Source organism: Mirounga angustirostris, unplaced genomic scaffold, assembly GCF_029215605.1.
Source record: "Mirounga angustirostris isolate CCGP_5_RB_7025 unplaced genomic scaffold, mMirAng1.0.hap1 SCAF_11, whole genome shotgun sequence".
Taxonomy (NCBI): domain Eukaryota; kingdom Metazoa; phylum Chordata; class Mammalia; order Carnivora; family Phocidae; genus Mirounga; species Mirounga angustirostris.
This window is the reverse complement of record NW_026991719.1, coordinates 125,582,002-125,604,821: the sequence shown is the minus strand read 5'-3', so window position 1 is coordinate 125,604,821 and position 22,820 is coordinate 125,582,002. Positions and strand designations below refer to the sequence as shown.

The 22,820-nt window shown below is 67.5% G+C and overlaps 2 protein-coding genes across 12 annotated transcripts; both read right to left on the bottom strand.

Annotated features, from left to right (window-relative positions):
• Window positions 1-22: 22 nt before the first annotated feature.
• SRPK3 (SRSF protein kinase 3) lies at window positions 23-4,922 on the bottom strand. 6 transcript variants are annotated; one of them, XM_045884000.3, is made up of 15 exons: window positions 4,710-4,915; window positions 4,498-4,628; window positions 4,182-4,290; window positions 3,961-4,063; window positions 3,674-3,761; window positions 3,164-3,270; window positions 2,917-3,082; window positions 2,788-2,813; window positions 1,953-2,082; window positions 1,632-1,871; window positions 1,421-1,521; window positions 930-1,037; window positions 791-860; window positions 618-710; window positions 26-477 (listed from the first exon to the last, which is right to left on the bottom strand). In XM_045884000.3, exons 1-15 carry the CDS (start codon window positions 4,832-4,834, stop codon window positions 293-295), a joined length of 1,782 nt encoding a protein of 593 aa, XP_045739956.2. In that variant the 5' UTR covers window positions 4,835-4,915; the 3' UTR covers window positions 26-292. The 6 variants fall into 6 exon arrangements, with proteins under 6 accessions (XP_064430785.1, XP_064430786.1, XP_064430787.1 ...); XM_045884006.3 differs by having other exon boundaries at window positions 27-477; window positions 3,961-4,048; window positions 4,710-4,911; XM_064574716.1 differs by having other exon boundaries at window positions 24-477; window positions 791-1,037; window positions 4,710-4,920.
• Window positions 4,923-6,405: 1,483 nt separating this feature from the next.
• On the bottom strand, window positions 6,406-22,611 carry PLXNB3 (plexin B3). 6 transcript variants are annotated; one of them, XM_064574711.1, is made up of 37 exons: window positions 22,455-22,611; window positions 20,851-20,969; window positions 18,220-19,260; window positions 17,402-17,581; window positions 16,625-16,753; window positions 16,442-16,542; window positions 15,842-15,971; window positions 15,521-15,677; window positions 15,317-15,425; window positions 15,123-15,237; window positions 14,890-15,015; window positions 14,702-14,818; window positions 14,305-14,398; window positions 14,052-14,221; window positions 13,685-13,836; window positions 13,278-13,383; window positions 12,628-12,758; window positions 12,195-12,371; window positions 11,887-12,082; window positions 11,514-11,753; window positions 11,266-11,427; window positions 11,026-11,177; window positions 10,796-10,896; window positions 10,493-10,716; window positions 10,201-10,379; window positions 9,834-9,900; window positions 9,457-9,618; window positions 9,291-9,369; window positions 9,010-9,113; window positions 8,829-8,922; window positions 8,338-8,516; window positions 8,021-8,181; window positions 7,710-7,857; window positions 7,439-7,524; window positions 7,296-7,371; window positions 7,104-7,178; window positions 6,406-6,813 (listed from the first exon to the last, which is right to left on the bottom strand). In XM_064574711.1, the coding sequence occupies exons 3-37, from the start codon at window positions 19,249-19,251 to the stop codon at window positions 6,709-6,711; spliced, it is 5,616 nt and encodes a 1,871-aa protein (XP_064430781.1). In that variant the 5' UTR covers window positions 19,252-19,260; window positions 20,851-20,969; window positions 22,455-22,611; the 3' UTR covers window positions 6,406-6,708. The 6 variants fall into 6 exon arrangements, with proteins under 6 accessions (XP_064430781.1, XP_064430782.1, XP_064430783.1 ...); XM_064574712.1 differs by having other exon boundaries at window positions 9,463-9,618; XM_064574713.1 differs by having other exon boundaries at window positions 7,439-7,503; window positions 9,463-9,618.
• Between the last annotated feature and the right edge of the window lie 209 nt (window positions 22,612-22,820).

Genomic DNA, 22,820 nt, shown 5'->3' with positions numbered 1-22,820 from the left:
TGTCACTCCAGGATGCCAACGTTTCAGTTCACACTTTATTAAGAAAAGAAATACGCACACTTCCCACTCAGGGCATGTTGTGAGGGTTGGGGGCAGAACGAATTCTAAACGGTGGGCCTGGCTCCAGCATCTCTCTGCCCTGCCACGGGCTGTGAGGAAGCTGGCACCCAGTAGGGGGGAGGAGGGCAGCTCGTGCCGGGTGGCAGGAGGCGTCCCGCTTTCCCTGAAGGCACTGGGAGGGGCTTGAGGGTGAGCCAGGCTGGCCTCAAGCTGCACAAAGTGCCCGTGGGGCCTAGGGGTTGAGCCAAGGGTGCTGGAGGCAGTCGGCCGCGCTGGCCCGCTTTTCCGGGATGTATTCCATCATGGGCAGCAGGAAGGCGCTGAACTGCGTGGCCTGCTCCAGGGGCCACTCGTACTTCTCCATGAGCACCTCGTACAGGCCCCAGTGCTTGAGGTTGTGGATGTGCCGCAGCTCTCCTGGGGGCGGGTCACGGGCCGTGTGTTAGGCCCTGCCAGGAAGGCCTCTGGCTCTGGGAGGCAGTGCTCCCCCTGCTTTGGAACCTGTGGTCCCTGCCCTACCGTCTACATCCAGGTGAACTGAGCCTGTTCGGCCCTACCTCTCCGGTTGAAGAACTCTCGGGAATAGCGGCCTGAGAGGGCGAAGGCTGGGGGGATGTCTCCCAGAAGCTCCACAATGTGGGCGATGTGGTCTGTGGACAGAGAGGAGGCTGGGAGGCGGCTGGGCATCCGGGAGGCCCCGAGGCTGAGCCCAGGGCCGGCCTTCCCCTACCCTCATCGCGACTGTAGTCTTCTCCAGAGTGAGGCTCGAATAGGTAGTCGCCGGTGGCCAGCTCGAAGGCCTGGAAGGGGGGAGAGGGTGAGGCTGCCAGCCAGCGGGCCGGCCCGAGGCTGGAGCAGCTGGGGCATACCATGCACGCTGTGCTCCAGATGTCGGCCGGGGGCCCGTACTCCGCTCCAATCAGCACTTCCACGGCCCGGTACTGGCGAGTCTGGATGTCCTCGGTGAAGTGCTTGTGCTGGAGGCAAGGGGAGCCCTGGGGAGGAGCTGGGGCCCCAGCTGGCCCGCCCCCACCGGCCCCCACCATCTCCCACCTCCTCTGGGCCATGTACCCAAGGAGCTCAGTGGGGTTCGCTCTGAGCCTCAGGGTCCCCAGAGGTCCCGAGAGGGACCGGCCTCTTCCCAGTGGTCCCCGCCCCTTGCAATGGGGTCCAGTTCCGCTGACTGGATGGGACCGATGCTGGTCTGGGCTCAGTCCTGGGTCTGCGTCATGAGGCAGACCCTGGGGTCTGGTCGAGTGGCACTGCAGGCCCCATCGGGCTCCTCCGGAGCGGGCCTGCGGCCCTGCGGCCCTGCCCTCACAGCAGGGTGCCCAGCTCTGCTCTCCAGGCCAGCTCATACCACCCAGCAGGCGTTGCCCAGGTCTGCGATCTTGATCTTGATCTTGTCTGCATTTTGGGGCTCCAGGGGGTTCACCAGGAGGTTCGAGGCACCAAACGGTGCTGGAGAAGGAAGAGGTTGGGGAGAGACTGAGCTGGCCGGGCCCCACCCCCATCTGCCAACTCCCTGCCACCCTCCCACCAAGCCCTCCCGCAGGCGCTGCCCAACTTACTGCTGGGGGATAGGAGGCCCCCGGTCTCCCGCTGGTTGGAGGAGCCTGAGAGGATGGAGCATGAGGCCGGAGAGAAGAGGGAGCCCGAGAAGCCTGAGGTCTGGGAGCCTGGGCTGAGGCTGCGCTCGCCCGCGGCCGCCGGGGAGGAGGAGGCGGGGGAGGGGCCGGCCCTGGCCCCCCCGGGGTGGCAGCCGGAAGAGGAGGTGGAGCCGCTGCCCCCCTCTAGCCTCGAGCCAGCGTCTGGGGAGATGGGCAGAGGGGGTGTGTGAGCAGTCAGCCCCGGTGGCCTGCGCTTGCCGGGCGCGCGCTCCGGCCCCTCACCCTCAGCCTGGGCCGCCGCCTCCATGGCCTCCAGCCTCTGCAGGTCCCGCAGCCGCTCCTCCAGCAGCCGCTTCTGTTGCTTCCGTTTGCGCCGCATCTTCTTCCTCTTGTTTTTCGACAGCTTACCGGTCTGCCATCAGAGCCAGGGTCAGCCCCGGGTTCACGTCTCCCACCCCCTGACCAGCCCAAGCCTCTACCTGTGGCCTGCTCGCCTCACGGGGGCCAAGGCCAACGGGCCCCAGGGCTACTTTGTTTTTTTGATTTTAAAGATTTTATTTATTTGACAGAGAGAGACACAGCGAGAGAGGGAGCACAAGCAGGCGGAGCGGGAGAGGGAGAAGCAGGCTTCCCGCTGAGCAGGGAGCCCCATGCGGGCCTCGATCCCAGGACCCTGGGACCATGACCAGAGCCCCGAGCCAAAAGCAGATGCTCCACCTACGGAGCCACCCAGGCACTGCCCCCCCACCCCGGGCTACTTTGGATGAGTAAATGTGGTGCCACCCCGCTCCAGCCCCCCCCTTGGCACTAGCCCTTCACCTGCCTCCTGCCTCCCTCCCCCACTACGCTCCCCAAAGCTCGAGTTTGGGGAGGAGCTGATGGGCCTGCCTCTGGCTGGGCGCTGGCCTCCCCTCCTGGCCCTAGATGCAGTGTCCTTCCACTGAGGCAGCCACCAAGGGCATTTTAGGGCATGTGACCCACCCTGTGTATCACCTTCACCCCGGGGGGGGGCAGGAGGGCAGGGAGGTGGGGAGGGGGCGGGACCAGAGAGGCCGAGGAGGGAGCTCTGAGGAGATGGGGAGATGAGGCCCAGGAAAAGAGGGGCACCCCAACTTACCAAGACCTCCTGGGGGGCAGTGCTGACTGGGGGGGCAGGTGGGGCATTGGGGGGAGAGAAAGGAGCAGAGACTCAGGCAGGGGCTGAGGCCCACAGGCCCCACCCTGGACCCACACAGGCTCTTGCTACCTGTGGAGCGGGATGGGGGTGGTGCCCCTGACTGCTGCCACTCTGTGGCCTCGGTGGCCAGGCGCCTGATGTAGGCGTCACCCACACACAGCAGGATGTTCTCGGGCTTGATGTCTGTGTGGATGATCTTGCACTTGGTGTGGAGGTAGTCCAGGCCGTCCAGCACCTGGGGAGAGCCACCCCTGCACTTGAGCGGCCCTGTGCAGGCTGCCTCCCACCCTGCTCACGCAGAGCACGGGATGCTCACCTGCCTCACGATGCTCTTCACGCAGGGCACGGGCAGGCCCTGGTAGTTGGACTTGATGATCCACTTGAGGAGCTGGTGGCCCAGGACCTCCAGCACCATGCACACATCTGGGGCTCGGAGTGAAGGGCGGCCAGCAGACACACAGCTGGGGCGCAGGCGCCACCCACCCGAGGCTCCGGTGTCACTACAGTGTCCCTGTCCCTGTCCCTCTCCCATGTGCCAGTTGGGATGGTGACCTTCTGTGCTTATCCCTGAGACAGGGCACCGCCACAGAGGCGGCCCCTGCCGTGTGGGGGGTAAGTCAGCAATGCCCGTGGGTAACCAGTGTCCGCCTGGTCATCCACCCCCCTCCCCCTGCCACATAGACACAAACCCCCAAAGCGGTGGGCTAGTGTGTAGACTAGTGTCCCTGGGAGGGTAAGCCCCCGTCGTGCAGATCAGGAGACTGAGGCCCTAGCAGCTGGGACGGCAGCTGTTGCCACATGGCTCGGCTCATCGTGGGAAGGATACGGACTCCATTCACCCCTGAGATCCTGAAGTCGTCGATGAGCTGGACAATGGTCTCTCTCTTGGGGTCACTGGGGTCACTGTCTCGGACCTGGAGCAAAGGGGCCACGAATGGCTCCAACCTGCCCCGCACCAGCTGCTCCCTTCGGCACCCCCCAGGCACCTCTGGCCCTCCTCTCCCCCTCCCTGGCCTGCTCCTGCAGGTCCTCCGGGGCTCAGCCAGCTGGAGCCCGCCCCTGCGGGAACCCCGCCCTGCCCGGGAGCCGGGAGCCGGGAGGGAGGCGCCTCACACATTTCAGGAGCTTGATCTCATCCACGGCGGTCTCCGTGTAATGCCCCGCGCTCTTCACCACTTTCAGGGCCACGAAGCGCTTGCGCCTGCAACACCAAGGCCTGCATCGGCTGCCGCCTGGCCCGACTCATGGGGGCATCGCGGTGGCCCCACCCAAGCCCAGGGGTAGGCTCCTAGCCGACCCTGGGCCCTGGGTGGGGGGCTGGAGGGGGCGCTTACTGGATGTCCCAGCAGAGCCAGACGGTGGAGAAGTGGCCCCAGCCCAGCTTGCGCACCACGTGGTACCGCCCATTGAACAGGTCGCCGATCTTCACGGGGTAGTAGCCGCCTGGCGAAGGGAGCCCAGACGGCACGGTGAGCGGCGCGGTGGGTGGTGTTGCCTGCCTGGGTGTCCCCCCCCCCCCCCCCCCCCGCAGAGCCCAGCCCCGCCGGCCCCAGGGCCCACGTGGGCCGGCCTCAGCACCCTCCTCCTCCCCTGCCGCCCCTGTGTCCCTCGGCCGCCACCTGGCCGCCCACGCCCGAGGCCAGGCCTCACCCTTGCAGTAGTCCTTGGGGTCCTCCTGCTCCTCGTCATCGGAGCCCAGCAGCCCCTGCAGCATCCGCGGCGCCGGCGCGGCGGGGGCGAGTTCGGAGCCCGAGGACTCGGGCCCGCAGGAGGCCTGCGAGCTGCGGGTGGGGTGAGCGGGCAGTGAGCGGCCGCGGCGCCGGGCACCCCCCCCCCACGCGGGCGCCCAGGCCGAGCCCTACCTGCTGCTGCTGCCGCTGTCCCCGCCGCCGCCGCCACCCGCGCTGGCGCTCATCCCGGCCGCGCGGCCCGCAGCTCCCGCGCCCCAGGCGGCTGCTCCTGTGGGGCCCGGCTGCGGCCCGCGCATTTATAGCCTCGGCCGCTGATCTCACCCGCCTTTATAAATAGCCTCCCAGCTGCTCGGCTGTGGGCAAGGTATGCGGCGGGGAGGAGGCGGTGCGGCCACCGTGGCCCAGGAGAGCCTGGCCCCCAGGACCAGCCGCCCCCCCGCCCCCGCCCCACGGCTGGCATAGGGGGCCACGGTGGGGACGTGGCGCGACCCAGCCTCCACCCTAAGTCCCTGCACCAAGGGGGACCCCCGCACGGTCCCAAGGGGGGCCCTAGGACCAAGGGGGACACCCACGAGAAGATGCAGCAACCCAGTCCCTCGGCTCAACCCCCATGCCCCAGGGGTAGCAGAGGGGGCCCACTGAGTGGGGACGTGTCAGCGACCTGCTTCCCGGGCTGAGTCCCCACACTCCAGAGCTGGAGCCAGCTGAGGGGGGCAGTGGACAGCCTGGGCTTCATGTTGAGCCCCTCCCCGCCCCCCACCGCACATGCCCTACTGTACCAGGGACACTCTTGGAACATTCCCTGGCTTCCTGCTTGGCCCTTGTGGTAGCCTTTCCAAAGGTGACACTTCCCATTCCCATGGGTACCCCATTCCCCGCCCCCTCTCAGCCGGGTTCCCACTTCTCTTGAGGCTCATTGACCCCTTAGGCTGGAGCTCTCCTCTCTCTGAACATGGTGTCTGTCGCTGGGGATTCTGGCTGAATGAGTCAGGGGCATGAGCTGAAGGCAACTGGGTCCTCCCCCCGGAGGGGCCCGGACAGTGTCGAATCCTGGGAACCTGCCTGCTCAGGACTCTAGTGCTGACACTGTGTGGCCTCCCTCCCAGCTCCTTGTGGGAAGCACAGGGAACCATCCACCCTGGCCCTGTCCTCAGGGGTCCTCCTCTAGCTCTAACAGGCAGGCTGGTTGGTGACAGAGGGACTTCCGGGTCGGGCAGAGCCCTCTGGGGCCTGGGACTTTGGGGCCGCATCCAAGGGACCAGAAAGAGTCAACTCCCCCAGAAAGGGGTGGGTGGGTAAGCTTCCAGGATGGTGCAGAGCCTGGCTGGGGTGAGGCCTACAGCTGGATGGACGGGAGACCTCTTTGGCCACAGAGTGGCTGGGTGTGGGAGGGAGGCGGGAAGGCCTTGGGCAGCTAAGGGTCCTACCCGGAGCCCGTGGGCACTAGTGTGAGATTCCCATGGAGGCTGAGGGGCACTTTTGCTCTTTAGAAAGATCACTCTGGCTGCGACCAGGAGGGAATGGAGGGGGACATGTGTGGAGCTGGGAGTCCAGCTGGGGACTATCGGGGAGTCCGAAAGAAGCAGAGGGGGCTCGGCAGTGACTGTGGTTAGCCCAAGATGGGAGACACTTGGTCCTGTTGTCCCTGGGCCAGGAAAGAATTGGTAGGGAAGGGTGGGCATAGATGGGGGCGGGTGGGCCAGGGGAGGTGAGGGGAGAGGGGAGAGAGCATGGCCTGTGGGTGCCTGATGATCCCTCTTCCTCAGGCCGAGGTCACAGCCATGGGGCCAAGGGGAGGGCCAAGCAAGGGAGCACTGAGTAGACCCGCAGGGAAAGGCAGGGGCTGGGATTGGACTTTTTCTAAAAAGATGTTTTTCTATTTTATTTCCAGATGTGATTCTCCAGCAAGCAAATAAATACAGTGGGGGAGGTGAGGAGAAGAGGTGAGGACTACTATAAATTAGAAGGAAGCCCAGGTAGGGGAACAGCAGGGCGAAGGGCCGGTGGGTGGGAGGCGGTGGGGAGCCCCCTGGTGGGCACAACCCCCTTCCACTTTCCACCGGCCCCTCCTGTTGCTGGCTCCATCCAGGGGTCCTAAGGCACTGCGGTGGGAGGGCCTGCTTGCTCCTCTCCAGGCTGGCGGGCCTTGGGTATCCGCGGGGGCCCAAGCTCACAGGTCAGTCACCTTGTTCTCCACCAGGGCTGCTACCTGCTGCAGACGGCAGGCCAGCTGCATCTTCTGACCCACAGGGTCCTCCTCCAGGGCGCTGATGATCTGCCAGAGCAGAGGAGGGCGCCTCGCTTGAGGCCTCTGCCTTCTGCCCATTAGCCCAGGGCCCCCCAGCCCTGAGTCCATCTCAGCAGTGGCTTGGGGATCCGGCAGGGGCCACCCCAGGCCTCCCTGAGGCATCTGCACAGAAGTCACGCCTCTTCCCCAACCTGGGCCCTTCCTCCCCTCTGCCCAGATTGGCCTAGACACCTCCTTCCATCCCCAAGGAGATTCCTGGGGCCTCCCTCTGGGCTCTGGGGGCGTACCCCTCCCCCCTGGAGAACCCTGGGCCTCACCTGGTCATAATACCTGTGGATGTGGTTGTAGAGTTCTTGCAGAGCTTCCAGGCAGTGGGGAGCAGAGGTGTAGTTCTGGGGACCACACATGGAGGGGTGAGGCTCCAGCCTGGACCTTAAACCCCAACCCTCCCCCCTCTCCCCTGCACCCACCCAAAGGTGGAGGGGTGTGCCCCCTGCACCATGCCTCACCCCGGAGAGCTCGGCCAGAGCTGAGTTCATCTCCTGATAGCTGGCGGGAGAGCTCTGGCGGATGTCGGAGTAGTATCTGGCAGAGGAGACACAGTTAGGGCCGGGCGGCCGCCACCCCCCAGCCCTGATGCCCCAACACCTACCTCTCCACCATCTGCTTGTAGCGAGGGATCTCCCGGGCATAGAGCAGTTTGTTCACTGGGGAATCCTGCTCCGGGTAGGAGTGGGCCTGAGCGGGGAGGCGGGGGGGTGCGGCAGGGGGGAGCTCCGGCCCTGTCACCCTGAATGCACCCCCAGTGCCCCCTCACCCCAGCCTCCTGGCCCCCACTATGCGCCACCCCTCCCAGCCCCACTCAGGGCTCCTTGCTGAGCCTCCATGGCTTCCCCCGGGAGCCCTTCGTCCTCACCCCTTACCCTGCCCACTTTATGCTCGGAGACAGTGCAGGAGTCGATGAAGGTTTGGGCAATGACGGCGAGGATGGCGTCCACGTTGTCCGACACCCGCACGTCAAAGATGAGCCGTGGGTTCTTCAGGGCGTTCACCCAGAACCGCAACAGCAGGCTGGGGACACAGACCAGCCGTGGGCACCGTCGGCCCGGGCCCCAGGCCTGAGTTCCATAGGGAGCTGTCTTGCGGGTCCGTGTCAGAAATGCAGGGTGGATGCCACCAAGCTTGGATTCGTGGGCCGTGCCCTGCATGGGCTGGGGGCTAGCAGGCGACGTACCTGTTCGTCTTCCAGATGTGCAAGGTCTCCGGGTCCTCGATGCCATGCTTCTCGGCCAGCTCGTCCAGGAAGTCAAACAGGTACTTGACGGCAATGGGCACGGGCCTGTTCACGCTGAGAATGGCCTGGAAGGTGTCATCCACGAACTTCTGCAGCGTGCCCTGGAAGGCGGGGGTGGGGTGGGGTGGGGGTCTGTGTGGGAGGCAGGTATGGGCCAGGGCCGTGCTCTGGCCGGGGGTCAGGCCACCTCTCTAGCTCTCAGGACCACGCCCTCCCCCACGGCTCAGTCAGGGGCCCAGCCCCCCAGCCACACCGACCTTCATGGAGAGCAGGCGGGTGAGGTAGATCTCCGGAATCGCCTTGGCCCGCGCCCGCTCCCGCTCCCGCTCCCTCAGGCTGCTGCGACGCGCCTTCGCTCCCTCCGGCTCGTCGGAGGCTTTCACCAGGTGCCAGAGGCGGACCCCACCCTCCTCGGCATCCTCCAGCATGGGAATGTCTGAGGGCCCAGAAGTCTGGCCTCAGTCCTCCGCCCCGGTCCCCTATCCCACACCGCTGGCTGGGGACACCTGGCCGCGGGGCAGGGTGGCGGGCGCCGAGGAAGGCAGGGGCAAAGAGCTCAGCCCAACCCCCCATGGTCCCAGAGCTCCCCAACCAGGACGAGCTGCTGGCCTCGTCCGCCCCAGGTCCTTGGTCCCGCCTAGAGGTTGGGCTCGCCCCCTGGCAAGGTGTGGGGGACACCCAGGTGAGGCAGACAGCGTGCCCGGGACTCCTGCCTGCCCACTTCCAGCTCTGGGGCCAGAGGACTCACTCTCCCCCAAGGGGCAGTTCTGGGTCAGGCTCTGGGAGACGGCACCTCCGTTGTGCAGCTGGGGGATGAGCCCCACGGTGGCTCCATCCGGGACCTGGCGGGAAGGTGAGTGGAGGCTGGGCTCCTTCCCTGGCTGACTCAGAGGTGGGGGCCCGCCCCCCAGCCCCTGTCCGCCTGGCACCTTGTAGTGCTGTAGGGTGTTGAGTCGTTTCCAGTGGTTCTGGGTCACCGAGGTCAGGTCCTCATCTGACAGGGTTAGGTGGCCAGCAAGGCCCGAGCGCCACTCTGGGGGCACCCAGTGAAGCCCATTAGCCTGCAGCCTGTTCCCTGAGTCTGCACCGGCTGTGCATTCAAGGTGACAAGGTCGGAGCCCCCCCACCCCCAACCATGTGGAGCAGCGCAGGGCTGAGCATCTCCGGGTGGGGACAGCCCCGTGCAGGGACGGGTGGTTGGTTCTCTCACCGAGATCTAGGGCGTGCACCGAGGGCCTCTGGGAGAAGGGGGTGCCCTTGTAGACTTGGTCCAACACCTTCTCTTTGACCTGGGTGATAGTGTCTGTGTCGAGCACCCGCGCGGGCACGCGCTGCGCAGCGCTGCTCCCCGCCGCCCCGCCGGCCCTGGGGCCCACCAGCACCATCAGCGTCAGGGGCCGGAACTCCACGTCCTCCCGAAGCAGGCGGCTGTCGTTCAGGGTCCGTTTTGCCTTGCCGGTCACGGCGTCCACGGGGCCCTTGTCCACCTGGTACTGAATGGCCCGGAGGAGCACGTACAGCGGCTCACCAGCCACCTCCTGCGGCGTCCGCGCCGCGGGCGCGAGGGGACAGGGAGGGGCGGTCAGCTGCGCGCGGAGGGAGGACGAGAACAGCCGGCCTCGGCCTCACCCCCAGCCCTGCCCGATCCCACGCCTCATGCCCCGGGGGGAATGTGGGCCCGGGTCGGTGAGGCCCCAGGCAGCAGCCTTGAAATGAGGCAAGGGGAGAAGGCGTCAGCCAGGGTGCCCCTCACCTTCAGAAAGGCATAGAGACAGATGGACAGCCAGTTGGTCAGCAGCTTCTCCACCATGGTCTCTGTCCTGCAGGGAGCAGGCCCCAGGTCAGAGAGGTGGTGCTGCAGGGCCCCCGCCCCCCTGGCACTGGGCTGAGCTGGGCAAACAAGGGAAGGCAGAGCCTTTCCACCTGTCAGCCCTTCGTGCCCACGTCCCTGGGAAGGAGGCCCGTCCGCTTCCCTCCCAGTGGCTTCTGTCCTAGCCCACCGCCTGGGCGTTCCTGGCCCTGCCCAGCCCAGGACCGGGCAGGGGTGGGGGAGGGTGGGGTGCGGCTCAGCGGGGAGCCACCACCCCTGCTTCCGGGCCCATGGTCCAGCCCCAGCCGACCTGCGCAGCATGAGCTTGGGGTTCTTGTGCACGTAATGGGCGGCCAGGTCACTCAGCAGCGTCCTCATGATGTCAGTCAGGTACTCGAGCTTGCCGTGCAGTGCCAGGGACAGCAGAGAAGCCACGTGGCAGCGGTCCCGCTGGGAGAAGCCGGGCTGCTCCTCCAGGGTGTGGATGAGCTGGGGGCAGGGGCGCTAGCACTCAGGGGCGTCCCACGCATCGTCCCACCTTTGTGCCCGTACCAGCCCCACCTCCATGCCCCTCGAGGCCCGCCCACCCGCACAGCCCTCACCGTGAGGAGGAAGAGCTTGCTGTTGAGCAGGTTGGAGAGCTGCGTGAGGCCCTGGCGCACGGGGCCACGGCGGCCCTCCTCCCCAGGCCCTTCGAGTACTGGCTGCCGCGGGCAGCCACCATGGCCTGGGAAGAAGACTCGCTCGGCGTAGGTGTGGTAGTCCAGGAAGGGGATCCCACTGGCCTCCAGGTCGCTGCTGAGGTCGGTCATCTCGGTCATCAGGTCTGCAGGCCAGGAGCCACTGACGTGTGGGCTCAGGCCCAGGTGGGCCCTCTGTGCCCCTCCCCACTGCCCTCTCCCCACCTGTGAACTCCTTGCGGCACTGGTCGCCCACGCCAATCTCCAGGTTCTCCAGCTGCACCAGAACCTTCTGATAGTCCCGCAGGGCCTGCTTGCTCTTGTGCCTGCAGCCCCGGGGGACCAGGTGTGAGCCACAGGCCCGCGCCTGCCAGGGCCCCGGGGCCACCAAGCTTTTCCGAAAGCGCAGTGGGAAGTTTGCGCAGGCGTGTGCATGACGGGGAGGAGCCTCTCACCTGTACATGAGGGTGAGGAGGAGCACGGAGGCGATCAGCACGGCAGCGCCCAGGCCCAGGCCCACCTGGGCCTCCACGGGGAAGGCAGACAGAGCGGGCTCAGTCTCATACTGGACGGGGCCCAGGGCCAGGCGCACGTTGCCCATCTGAACCTGATGCGGGGGGCGGCCAGGGTTCCTGAGTGCGGGCCTTCAGGGCCCTGGCCGCCCAGCCCCCTCTGCGCCCGGAGCCCCGCCTCACCACAAACTGTGGCAGGGTACCGGAACCATTCGCGGGCTGCGGGGCCCGGGAGGGCGGCTCGCAGTACAGGTGGGTGAGCGTGAGCGTCTTCACCAGGCACTCGCCATCGCCGATGTGCACGCGCACCTCCTCCTTGCTGATGCCCAGGTTGAGGCCCTGGCCCTGGGAGAGAGACCAGGGGCCTGAGCCGGGGCGCCCGGCCCGTGCCCGCGGTCCCTGCACAGAGCCGGCCCGCGGGACACCCTCACCTCCACGTCCAGGACGTTGCCAGGCTTGAGGCGGTAGGGGCGGGTGGGCTCCTCGCGGCTGAGGGGGGCCAGACGGGGGTTGGGCTGGTACAGGAAGTCCTGGCCCCCACTGGCGCTGGCAAAGTCTACGTGCACACCGTCCAGGCTGAAGAAGACCCGCCGGGGGTGCGCCCCATCTGGCACAGCGGGGCTCTGACACAGGAGGAGGCTGGACGAGTTGACAGAACAGACGGTGGAGCACTGCGAGGGACAAGGAGGGGTGAGCTGGGGCTTCCTGGCTCGCTCCCAGGGGGCAAAGTGGCTCCCCCCACCGCCCCCCCTCCCCGGCCCACTGGGCAAGAGCAGCCCTGCCACCTGCCGGCGGGGTGCTCACCTGCAGCAAGCCCCCCTCGAGCTGGATACAAGCCTGGGGGGCCGCGGCAGGGGCCCCACAGCTCCTCCTCGGGGTTGGGTCCTGGGGCTGGGCCCCTGCCGCCTGCACGTCTGCCGTGGCCTCCAGCCACACAGATAGCAGGGGCCGTTCCGCCACGTCCAGGCCCGTGCCCCTGACGCGGATCAGCCGCCCGCCCCTGTGTCAGGACAGTAGTTAGACGCGGCGGGTGGGGGGGTGGCGGGCGGCCCTGGGCCAGCCCCACGTCCCCGGCCGGAGCCGAGGCTGCGTGCCGCGGACTAGGTCCTCACCCCCGGAAGCTGACGCTGGGCTCCGCCGCCGCGAGCTGCGGGTTGGCAGTGTACTGGAAGGGGCTGGTGAGCAGCGTGCGCTGGGCGTGGCCGAAGACCACTCGAACCACAGCTTCTCCTGGGCTGGCCTGGGACATGGTGTGGCACACAATGGCCTCAGGACACACCGGCTCCCGGCTGCGGGGTGGGGAGGGGGCTGGCATCTTGGGCTCGAGCCTGGGCCTGGCTACCTCACCAGAGACCCACGTTGCCTCCCTCAATGAGGGCAGAGACCATTAGGGGTGGGCACAGTGACCATTGCTCTTGGACTTTGATGGGGGCCTTAGGGAGCCCTGAGTCCACGGCCCCCACGTACACAAGGAGGTGGCGAGGCCCCCAGGGGATAGCCCCAGCGGACGGCCAGCAGCTTGGGCCCGGGAGGAGAGGTACTCACATAGGACAGGGCTGTCCACCCACGAAGGCCCTGATGCTGCCTCCTGTCTGGAGGTGCTGCCCGTGGATAGTGAGCCGGGTACCCCCTGCTTGGGGGCCCCACCGGGGACTCAGGCTCAGCAGGATGGGGTCCTGAGGGACAGAGCAGGCTGGGGCAGCCACGGCGGCCTGGCCTGACACTTGCTCACGTAGGCCCCAGTCCCCAGGCGCCGCGGCTTTATCCCGCAGGCCACAGCTGACCGCACCCTCCTCCCGGAAGCCTCCCAGCTGCCCTCGGCCCCCCGAGGGGGCTCTTCTTTCCTCACCGCGCCTCTGCCCCTCGGGACGGCCTCCTCCTCCACCATGGCTTACACCTCCCAGCTCCCCCAAGCCCTACGTCAGGAGATCCAATCGCCAACCTGGGGCTTCCTGGCTTCAGCTAGCGCCTGGAGGCGTCCCTGCTCTCCCTCAGGCCCCCCCACCGCCCCGCCTGCTGCTCTGGCTGCCGGTCCTCCACTTGGTGGCCGGGATGATCACTCTGATCCCATGGTTTTCCTCCTGGACATGTGGCAGGTAGCCCGAGGCCAGCTTCGAAATCCTCACCTAGGTTTCCCTCCTGCCCCTCCCTCCTACCATCCCCTGCATGGGGACCACCCTGGGGTGGGCGCTGACCTGGTAGGTGAAATGCTGGGTTGAGATGCCCGGTGGCCGATTCTTAATGGCCACTTGGATTGGCCCTGTGGTGCCGTTAGGAGCGGGGGATGTCACACACACAATCCTGGGGAATGGAGGCCCAGGAGCTGCTCAGGGCTCCCATGGACCAGATGCATCTTTAGCGGGAGCCGTGGGCCACCCGCCAGCCACTGCCCAGAACCTCCTCCCCCGCCCCCCCCCCTGCTGCCACCCCTCTTACTGCCTGCTCCCCTCTCTCTCCCTCCCCTGGCTCGTCTTCCTTTGGCGCTTCTGACCTGGGCCCGCATTTCTTGGCTGCAAGCCCCCCTTCTCTCTGGGTAGCCGCTCTCCGAGGGCTTCCCCGGGAGGGCATCCCTCAGCCCCCCCCGGCAGCTCGGATGCCTCACCGGGCAGAGGTGCGGTAGAGAGAGGGCTCAGGGCTGCAGGGGCGGCCGGCCACCTTCACGGCATCTTGTACCTCGGCAAGGTCCCGGCCCAGGTTGGAGCCCCAGATGGTGAGGGCCAAGCCGCCCTCGGGGGGCCCAGTCAGGGGCTCGATCTGCAGCAGGGAAGGATGGTGATGGAGTCTCCCAAACCCACATCCACTCGGCAATGGAGGTACCCAACCAGCTGACCGGCCTGAGGCGGGACAGAGCTGCTAGGGCTTGGGGGCCTGAGCAGGGCTGGTCTGACCCAGGTGAGGTTAGGACAGTGGGGGCGAGCGGGGGGGCAGGTAGGGCAGGTGGGGAGGAGGTGGGAGGGCTGGGGGCTCACTGTGTCAATGCTGGGAGTGGGACACAGCAGCTCCACGGCCCCGGGGGGGCACAGAGGACCGTAGCGACAGGTAGGCTGGCCGTGGCTGCACCACACGCAGCCCAGGCTCCCATTAGCTGCCTGGCAGCGGCTGCAGTCGGGGCGGCCCACGGCGCAGTCGTACAGGGTCACTAGGGAAGGTCAGGCAGGGCGTTGAGGCACCTCCCCTCTGCCACATGCCCTGTCCTACCTGCCCTACCGCCCGCAAGCTCACCATGGAGAGTATGGGCGTTGTCCAGCCGCTGACTCTTGCCCCGGGTGACGTAGATGGGCACCGGGAGCTCTGGCTGGGCCGTGGAGGGGCGGAACTGTAGGCGGAGGGTGGGGTCAGGCCGGGCCCAACTCTGGACAACCCTGATCCCTGTCTCCTCCAAGACACTCCTCCCAGAATGGGTGCCTTTGTTCAGTGCCCACGTCTCCCACCAGACTGCAAGCCTAGGGCACAGGCTGGGGGTGCCATGTTCCCGCTGCATGCCTGGGGCCTGCCTGCCTCGTGACTGACGACAGGACACTGATGGCTTAGAACAGTCTGGGAGCCAAGGGGTGTGGGGGGCGTCTGAGGGCTGCGGGAAGCATCTGGTGGCAGGTGAGGCTGAGGGACGGCCGCACACCTGCTGGGCTTGGCAGTAGATGAGGCCCACGTCCCCGGCCATCTCTTCCAGAGAGGCCGGCAGCCTTCGAAGTTCTCCGGGCAGCTCCAGCCAGCAGTGGTAGGAGGCGGGCAGGCTCTGGGAGTGGACAGTGTCAGGACCCCGGACGCAGTCAGCGCCCCCCCCCCCCATCCCCGTCCCCTGCTCACTCCGAAATGCTGAAGGTTCCGCACACGCAGGGCCAGACTGCTCTCCCAACCGACCGGCACCAGGAGGGGACCTGCCAGGCCCTCCACCCGGGGACAAGCCCCTGGGCCACGCACCTGGACATCCACCTGCGGAAAGGAGCCCCTTTAGCCCTTCAGAAGTTGAGGGGCCTGGGCAGGGCCCAGCGTGGGGTGGGTGTGCGGCGGCAGGGGGCGTGGGGGCGGGGCCCACCCACCTCCTGGGCGCTGTAGACGGTACCCTCGCCCTCTGGGCAGTGCTCCCCGGACACACAGCGGCTGCTCTGGGGGCACCAGTGGCATGGCCAGAGGCTGCCCACACAAGCGCGGCACCTGGAGGGGCAGGGGGCTGCTCAGGCTGGGCACCATCGGGGGTGGCCACCCCTACCCAGCAGCCAGGCCCAGCACTCACGGGGCAGCCACCTCCAAGGCCTGGACAGCACTGCAGTCATAGAAGGAGAAGTTGGTGGCAGCTACAGCCACGTCCTCAAACATCAGAGCCAGGGGCAAGGTGATGTGGTCTGGGAGGGGGTGGTGGTGGCAGGGTGGGTCACGGGCCTCCTGCCCCTCCGGCTCCTGCCCCGGCCCCCAGCCCCCTGCCCCAGGGGCCCCTCACCTGTGCCTGGAGGGTTAAGTGGCAGCTGGTCTTGGGGAGGGGTGACACAGGCTATGTGGGGACCTTCCACGTGAGCCAAGCTGTCATAGTCCCCAAAGGCACAATGGAAGTATTCATCCACGGCCAGGGTGGGCAGCCGGGGGACAGACAAGGTGACCTGGGACACATGCAAGGAAAACAGAGCAGGCAGGGGCTTCTCGGTAGGGGGGGAGCGGTGCCTCTCACCGAAGGAGATGGAGCTCGGGCCAAGCATGGTGGGAGCAGAGGACGGGGGGCCGCCGATGGGCGGCCCCCACAGGCAGGCAAGGGCAGGCGGCTTACCTGGCCCTGCTCCTGGCGGGGGCGCTGGGCCGGCAGCAAGCTCTGCACGTGCGGGCAGTGGCTGTCCTCATAGCTCCACAGCCACTGGTTGGCCTGGGCGGCCCGCCCACATTGGCCCTTGCGGGTGCACCTGTGGGGCAGGGGCCCACTGGGTCACCACGTAGGTCCCGGGCTCCCCAGGTGATGGGTGGCAAGAGGGCTGGGAGGATGGCCCAGCCGGAGCGCGTGAGCGGAGGGGGGAACGGAAGGGACCGTGCTCAAGCGGAAGGGGCCAAGCAGATAGGGCTTCGCGGCCGATGTGCGGGCTTTGGTCTTGACCGTGCTGCAGAGGGGAGGGTTGCCATAAGGGGTTCCTGGAGCTGAAGTGGGCCAGGGAACACCTGGGAGAGGCGACAGAGGCCTGCCTGGGGGTGGGGCTGGGAAATGAGAAGAGAGCGGCTTGGGCCGCGAGGGGCAGGATGGAGGGCCTCCACGGTGGCCCCGCACCTCCACCTCAGGAAGCCGAGCTGGCCTCCTGGCAGGCCTAGGGCTGCTTCCAGGGGCGCCCTCCCTGCACACACCACCTGTTGGCCCAAGTCTGGGCACAGGCCCTGTGCTCACCTGCCCTGGAGGACGCACCAGCCACACAGTGGGTCCCGGGCCTGAAGGCAGCTGGTACAGTCAGGGAACTGGGGGCAGGCTGCCACGGGTACCCGGTCCACCTGGATGGGCAGCAAGGGACAGAGGTAGTGGGTGCAGGGACTCGGGTCCTGTGTGCCCCCCACCCCCGGGGACAAGCCTCACCTGCTGGGCAGTCAGGACATAGAGGTGGCTGCCGCTGCTGTCCACCAGCAGGTCTGGGCTGATGGCTGAGCCCAGAGGCCCCACTTGCTGGGAGTGGTACACCTGGCCTCGGGAGCCATTGAGAAAGACCTGGAGGGACGACAAGGCCTGCTCTCAAGATGGCCACAGGCCGACCGTTCAGGGCATGTGCCCTCCTCTTGGTTGGGGCTACCAGGGAGCATCCTGTCCCCACAGAGCCAGCTCTCCTTCCTGCTGGACCAGGGAGGCCAGGCCGTGCCACGGAGGGTGGGGCAGGCCCCTGGGCCTCCTGCTCTGCTCACCTCACCTCCCCCATTCGCCATCACCCAGCCACTCTGGGTAAGGGCCTTGGTGCCAGGGGCAGGAGGGCAGCTGCAGGGAGGTAAAGAGGTCAGGAGGAGGCCAGACTTTGCCTCAGAGAGACTCCTGGGGCCGGGCTGGCTCTGGGGACCAGGCACTGCCCACCCCCACCCCATGGCATCCCTCCCTGTCCACCTTGACCGTCGGCTTCCGCCATCGGCTGGAGAAACTGGGGCTGCCCAGGAGCCTCCTGGGCAGTCATCCTAACTCATGCAACTAGGAGCCCCCAGGAGGTGGCACCCGGCCAGCCTCCCGTGTGCAGCACGGCCTTGCAACCTGCCAGCGAGACACGGAAGGTACCTGGGGTGTCCCTGAGCCGCGGCAGGGCAGGGCCTCAGCCCAGCAGGGTAGAGGCCTTGGTGTCAGGGGCCCGGGACCAGGGCAGCCCCCTCGGCTCACCTTATGCAGCTGACCCTGGGTGTCCCCCAGGAAGGCGATCGTGTGCCCGTCTGCCTGGAGGCCTGCCACGGCGCTGATGGGCTGCCCGAGCTGCAGCACAGGCTTGGCCTCCAGGGGCCGGCGGCCGGCAATGGGGCTGGGGGTGTGCTCATCGCCGCAGGGGTACGACTCCGGGGAGTCCTGCGCGGCCCGGGAGGGGAGAATCAATCCCGGCAAGAGGCGGGAGGTGCCTTCCCGGGGCCCCGAGGGAGTCAAGGCTGCAGGGCAGGGCCGGGGAGCCCTGGGGGGCCCCAGGGCAGAGTGGTCGGGGGCCTCCCCAGCCCCATGGCGGGACAAGCTGACACTTCAGAGGAAGAAAGACCAAAAGAAGCGGGCCGAGAGCCACGAGGAGCTGGGCCCCTCCTTGACATCCCCTAGGCAGGAGGGCATGGGCGACTGCCACGCGACAGCGCCCAGCCGCCCACAGCCCGGGACTAACATGTGGCAGTCCCTGCCTCGGCCTGAGAGACAGTGTGGAGGGCCGGGGCCGGAGAGGCAGGCCAGGCCGGCGGAGGCCGAGAGAGAGAAAAAGAGAGAGAGAGAAAGAGAGAGAAAAGAGAGAGAGAGAGAGAAAGAGAGAGAGAGAAAGAAAGAGAGAGAGAGAAAGAGAGAGAGAAAGAGAGAGAGAGAGAAAGAGAGAGAGAGAGAGAGAAAGAGAGAGAGAGAGAAAGAGAGAGAGCGAGAGAAAGAGAGAGCGAGAGAGAGAAAGAGAGAGCGCGAGAGCGAGCGCGCGAGCGCGAGCCGGCAGGAGCCAAGCCCAGGGTGACGGGGCCACTCACGGCGGGCAGGGCGACGCAGCGGGACGTGACTCCGTACTCCACGGTGGCTTCCTCCAGGCCGCTGGGGCCCCGGCCGCCGGCCGTGTAGCACAAGCGCCGGGCGTGCTCCATGCTCCCGTCCAGCTCGGCCAGGGGAAAGGCACACAGCGCCGCCCGCGCCCCGCCGGGGCCTGCGGCGAACGCCGCCAGCAGCGTACTTGGCGTGAGGAAGGCAGCCTGGATGAGGCCCTGGCCCCGGCAGGTGAGCGGCACCTCCACGTAGGAGTAGAGGTTGGCGTCCCCCAGACAGACGCGGGCCACGTACGAGCGGTACTCGGCCTGCGCCCGGGCCCCGCGGCGGCGGAAGGCGAAGTAGGCCGCGCGGGCGTTGGCGAAGGCCCCCACGTAGCTGTTGTTGTAGTCGGACAAGTCGCCCACCACGAGGCGGCCCAGGCCCTCGCTGGAGAAGGGCTGCGGCCCGGCCAGCTGGCGCACGGTCAGGGGCGGCACCCCGCCCGACAGCTTGCCCGCCAGGCCTCTGGCCACCAGCAGGAGGTCCCGGCCCGGCGCCTGCACCACCAGGCCCACCGTGGCAACCCCTGGGGCGTTGGCGGCCACAAACTGCCCGTCCCCGGGGTCCTCGGCCTGGTACAGCACGCGCGCCACGTCCTCGAGGCCGCGCTTCTCGCACACGCCCTGGCGCGCCTGCCCGCAGGCCACGAGCTCCTGGGCCCGGCTGCTCACCAGCAGCAGCTGGTTGGTGTTGTCGGTGAGCCGGGCCTGCGGGCAATCGGCCGGGTCGCGGAAGGGCACGCAGTCGGGACTGTCCACGACCGGGCCGGTGACGGCCACCGCCTCGAGCCGCAGCTCGGGGCTGAGCTGGAAGAGGCGGTTCACCGCCCCGACGTAGAGCGTGCCGCGGCCCGGCGCCAGAGCCAAGTGGTTGAAGGTGGTGTTGGGGGCGGCGAAGTGACGGGCCCGAGGCAGGGGCAGCGGCAGGTACAGCAGGAGCACGGGCAGGAGGCGGGGGCCGAAGGGGCGCCGGGCAGCCATCACGGGCGCCTGCGGGGGGCGGGGGGCAGAGCCAAGTGAGGCCCGCACGCGTCAGGGCGGAGGAAGGCCCCAGGGAAGAGGGCGTGGAGAGAGAGCGCCGGAGGCACGGGAGGAGGGAGGGAGGGAGGGAGGGAGGGAAGAACCTAGAAGAGTGACAGGTAAGAAAGGGAGGGAGAGGACAGAGAAAGAGACAGAGGGAGACGGAGAGAAGCAGAGAGAGAGAGAGAGAGTATCCAAGGCACGGGGAGAAGGTGGGGCGGGGGGCACACATGGGTGCCCAAGGAAAGAATTGCTTTCATCTCCTACTTTTTATGCATCTAGATTGTTGAAGGAGGGGGCAGATCCTGAAGAGCCAGGGGAATGCGAACAGAAGGACTCTGAGTGAATGACAGAAGGGCCGTGACAGAGACAGGAAAGGGCAGGAGAGGAGGGCAGCGCAGGGGAGAAGCAGGAGGTGCTGATGGGGGGAGATGGGGGAGGCAGAGGGGTGGGCAGCACCCAGGCAAGGGGGAAGGGGGGCAAGGACAAGGACGAGGACAATGATGAAGAGGTGCAAGGCCACCATGCAAGAGTGGGGGACACCCATAGCACAAGGGACATCGAGGGCAGGTTTAGGGCCAGCTGTAAAGAGGGACCCCTGCCAGAGGGGAGAAGGAGTGCCAGGGAGGGAGAGAGAGCCAGGGAGAAACTGAGGCAGCCAGAGAACTGCAGGGCACAGGAATACAGGGCCGGCAGCAGAGGGCTGGGAGATGGTCAGAGCAGGGGCTGGGGGAGACCCCAGGGCCAGACAGCGTGGGGGCTGGGGGAGACGGTGGGGGGGGGGCACCAAGAGACAACACGAGGCGTGGGGGGAGGGGGAGGCCTGTTCCCTGGCCTGTGGGCCCCAGCCCCTGGGGGTGTTAACGGGGAGGCATGGGAGAAAAGAGAGGGGGGAGCCTGACTGAGGAGAGGGCGGTCAGGGGGAGGGAGCAAGGCATGGGCTCCCCCACCTACCCACGTGCAGCCATTCAGAGCTCAGACTAAAGGTATCTGCCATGGGCCAGGTGGGGACCCCAAGCCTCCAGAGAAGGCTTGAGCGGGGCCCCTGCTCCATGCCCCCCACCCCACCTCCCAGCTGGCTGCTGAGGTGATCAGGCGAGAGAGGCACAGAAAGAGACCCCATGCCGGGCAGAGCCCCTGGGCACAGGAACCACAGAGAAGGGGACAGAAGCCAGGCCCTCAGTTGAGCTAGGGTCCTGCACAGCTGGGCACGTGGGCACATGCCAGCCAGGAGCAGGCCTGCTGTCACCCAGTGCCCTGCAGCTTGGCAGCAGAGACGCAAGGCCGGGCCCTGGTGGGCGTGCCAGCTGGAGGCTGAGCCCCGAGGATGGCCCCCAAGCCCCTTATCTCAGGAACACAGACAGGAAGGTCAGGCCTGGCCTGGGGACAGGGGCATTTCCTCTAGACCTGGAATATCGCTGGCAGTGTCTGGGGCGTGTGGCTGAGGGCGTAGAGGGACAGCATCTGGGGCCTCGAGGCCCAGGCTCCCCTGGACTGCTTGGCCTGCCTTGCCTTGCCCTCCCGGGGACATCTTTGTGGACAGGGGCCCCGGGCACTTACCGTTTCGGAGGGGAGCAACGGAGGGGTCTCCTGTGCAGTCCCCGGGGACGCACGGCTCCTCCGTTCAGCTAGCCCAGGGCAGTGGTGACGGGCACAAGACGGCTGTGGGGGGCATTGTCCTGAGTGGGAGGGACACCATTGAGGCTTGGCGGCCCGGGGAGGAGGGAGGCCGGGGGCGGGGGACAGGGGGCCAAGGGCCTGGCGGCTGGGCTCCACCACAGCTGGCAGCTTTGTCAACAGTGGCGGGGCCGAGGCAGCCCTGCCTCCACCCCAACAATGTCCTCTCTGTCCGCAGGCCCGGGCCAGGGACTCACTATCTGGTGCTCTTACCCCCACCGGGGCTCTTCTGGCCAGGGGGCTCCCTGCCACCCCCCACCCCCAGAGAGACACCCCCTGGGACCTGGGGACAAAGGACACAGTTTCTTTCAGCCAGAAAAATGAGACCCACACAGCCAGCCCCACCCCACTGCCACCCCGTGCCAGCCAGCCGGCTCCTCTCTGTCCCCGCCCCAAACCCCCCCCCTCCCGCCGGGTCCCTGGGAAGGGCACAGGGTAGGCCACTGAGCCCCCACGGGAAGGTCAGGGTGCTGAGCCCCTGCAATGCCAGCCTCAGCCTTGGTAGCCTTGGTGCCTGGTCCAAGTGCCAGGCCTGGCCCTCAATGGCTGCCTTTGTCCGGGCTGGGGGCAGGGAGGTGCTGACAAAGGCAGCCCGTCCAGGAGACCTTCCTCCCCAACCCCCCCAACCCCCTTGGCCCGGAATAAGACTGGCCAGAGAGCAGGCGACCTGTCTCCATCTAGCCCCGCCTCAGGGGACTCGTAAAGTCGTGCCAGGTACAGCCTGATGGTTGGGGGCGGTGCCGGTGGAGGACACTGCTGGGGGTGCACAGGACGGGGTGGGGGGCATGGCCCCCAGGAACCCAGCACTTGGCTTCCGGCATGGCAACGGGTTGCCGGCTGTTCCTTTCCCCCTCCCCCAGGGAAACACCATCCCAGGATGGGCCTAGGGCTCCCCTCCGTGCCTGGGGTGCCGAACAGGGTGGAGAACGGCGTGGCAGCTGGCTCTCCTGCCAACCCCACAGGGCACCATCTGCGCACGAAGCTCACAGAGCTGGGGCCCTGACCTAGGGCTGCAGGGGCAGGTGCACTCGGGCTGGGGTCCGCACTTTCTCCGTGGTGCACGGCGGCAGCAGGCTCCAGCGGCAGGCTCCGGGCTCCAGGGCGAGGTGGCAGCCTGTGGGGCTCACTGCCACCTGGCTGGGCCGGTTGGGTGGCTGTGGGGGGTGGGGAGCCAGGCGGGCCTCCGCCCTACCCTGTGCCCTGCCCCCGGCGCCCAGCCCCGGCCGGCCAGCTTTCCCATTTGGGGTTAGAAGCCTGGGGTCCTCCCTTCCAGCTCCGGGGCCACAGCCTCAGGGGGTAGTGCGTCCCTAAGGCCTGAGGAGCTGCTGTCTCAGGGCTCGGACTGGTGCCTGAGGGCCTTTGCCCTATCAGGCGAGTGGGCTCTGCAGACCCTTGGCTTCTCCCAGGTGCCAGCGCGCCCCAAGGCGGTGCCCACGACCCAGCGGCCCTGGCACCCCGCACCCTCGCCAGCCCCAGCTCCCGCCTACCTGGGGTTGAAGAGCAGCTGGCTGTGCCAGAAGCGCGTCCCAGCCGAGCCCCGGCCTCCCTCGCCACAGTGCCCAACCCGACTTATCCTGGCGGGGCGGCCGGGCCGCCCAGCCCCTCCCCGCCCGCCCGGTTGCCTGATGGTGCAGGGCAGGGCGCTGCTGCCCTCTGCCGGCCACGGTGGGCACCTAGCTGGAGCAGGTGAGAGCGGGGGCCGTGCCCTCCCATTGCGTGGGCAGGAGGGCATTCCGTAGCCTTCCATTCCTAAGCGCCTTGCGGTGGCACTGTCCAGAGACAAAGCCCACCGCCACCCGATCCAAGAGTCTCCGGGGCCTCAGGGGCAGAACTACTTGCCAACAGATGAGGCT

What these genes read in the sequence shown, in the direction of transcription:
- SRPK3 (XM_064574715.1), bottom strand. Translation starts at nt 4,834, where the DNA reads ATGCGCGGGCCGCAGCCGGGCCCCACAGGAGCAGCCGCCTGGGGCGCG. An exon ending in GACAGCGGCAGCAGCAGCAG is followed by an intron (nt 4,629 to 4,709) that starts GTAGGGCTCGGC and finishes CCCCACCCGCAG; the next exon opens with CTCGCAGGCCTCCTGCGGGC. An exon ending in CTCAGGGGTGAATGGAGTCC is followed by an intron (nt 3,271 to 3,673) that starts GTATCCTTCCCA and finishes TCCGAGCCCCAG; the next exon opens with ATGTGTGCATGGTGCTGGAG.
- PLXNB3 (XM_045883991.3), bottom strand. Translation starts at nt 19,251, where the DNA reads ATGGCTGCCCGGCGCCCCTTCGGCCCCCGCCTCCTGCCCGTGCTCCTG. An exon ending in TCTACTGCCAAGCCCAGCAG is followed by an intron (nt 14,399 to 14,701) that starts GTGTGCGGCCGT and finishes CTCCGCCTACAG; the next exon opens with TTCCGCCCCTCCACGGCCCA. An exon ending in CCCAGCGTCAGCTTCCGGGG is followed by an intron (nt 12,083 to 12,194) that starts GTGAGGACCTAG and finishes GTCCTGACACAG; the next exon opens with GGGCGGGCGGCTGATCCGCG.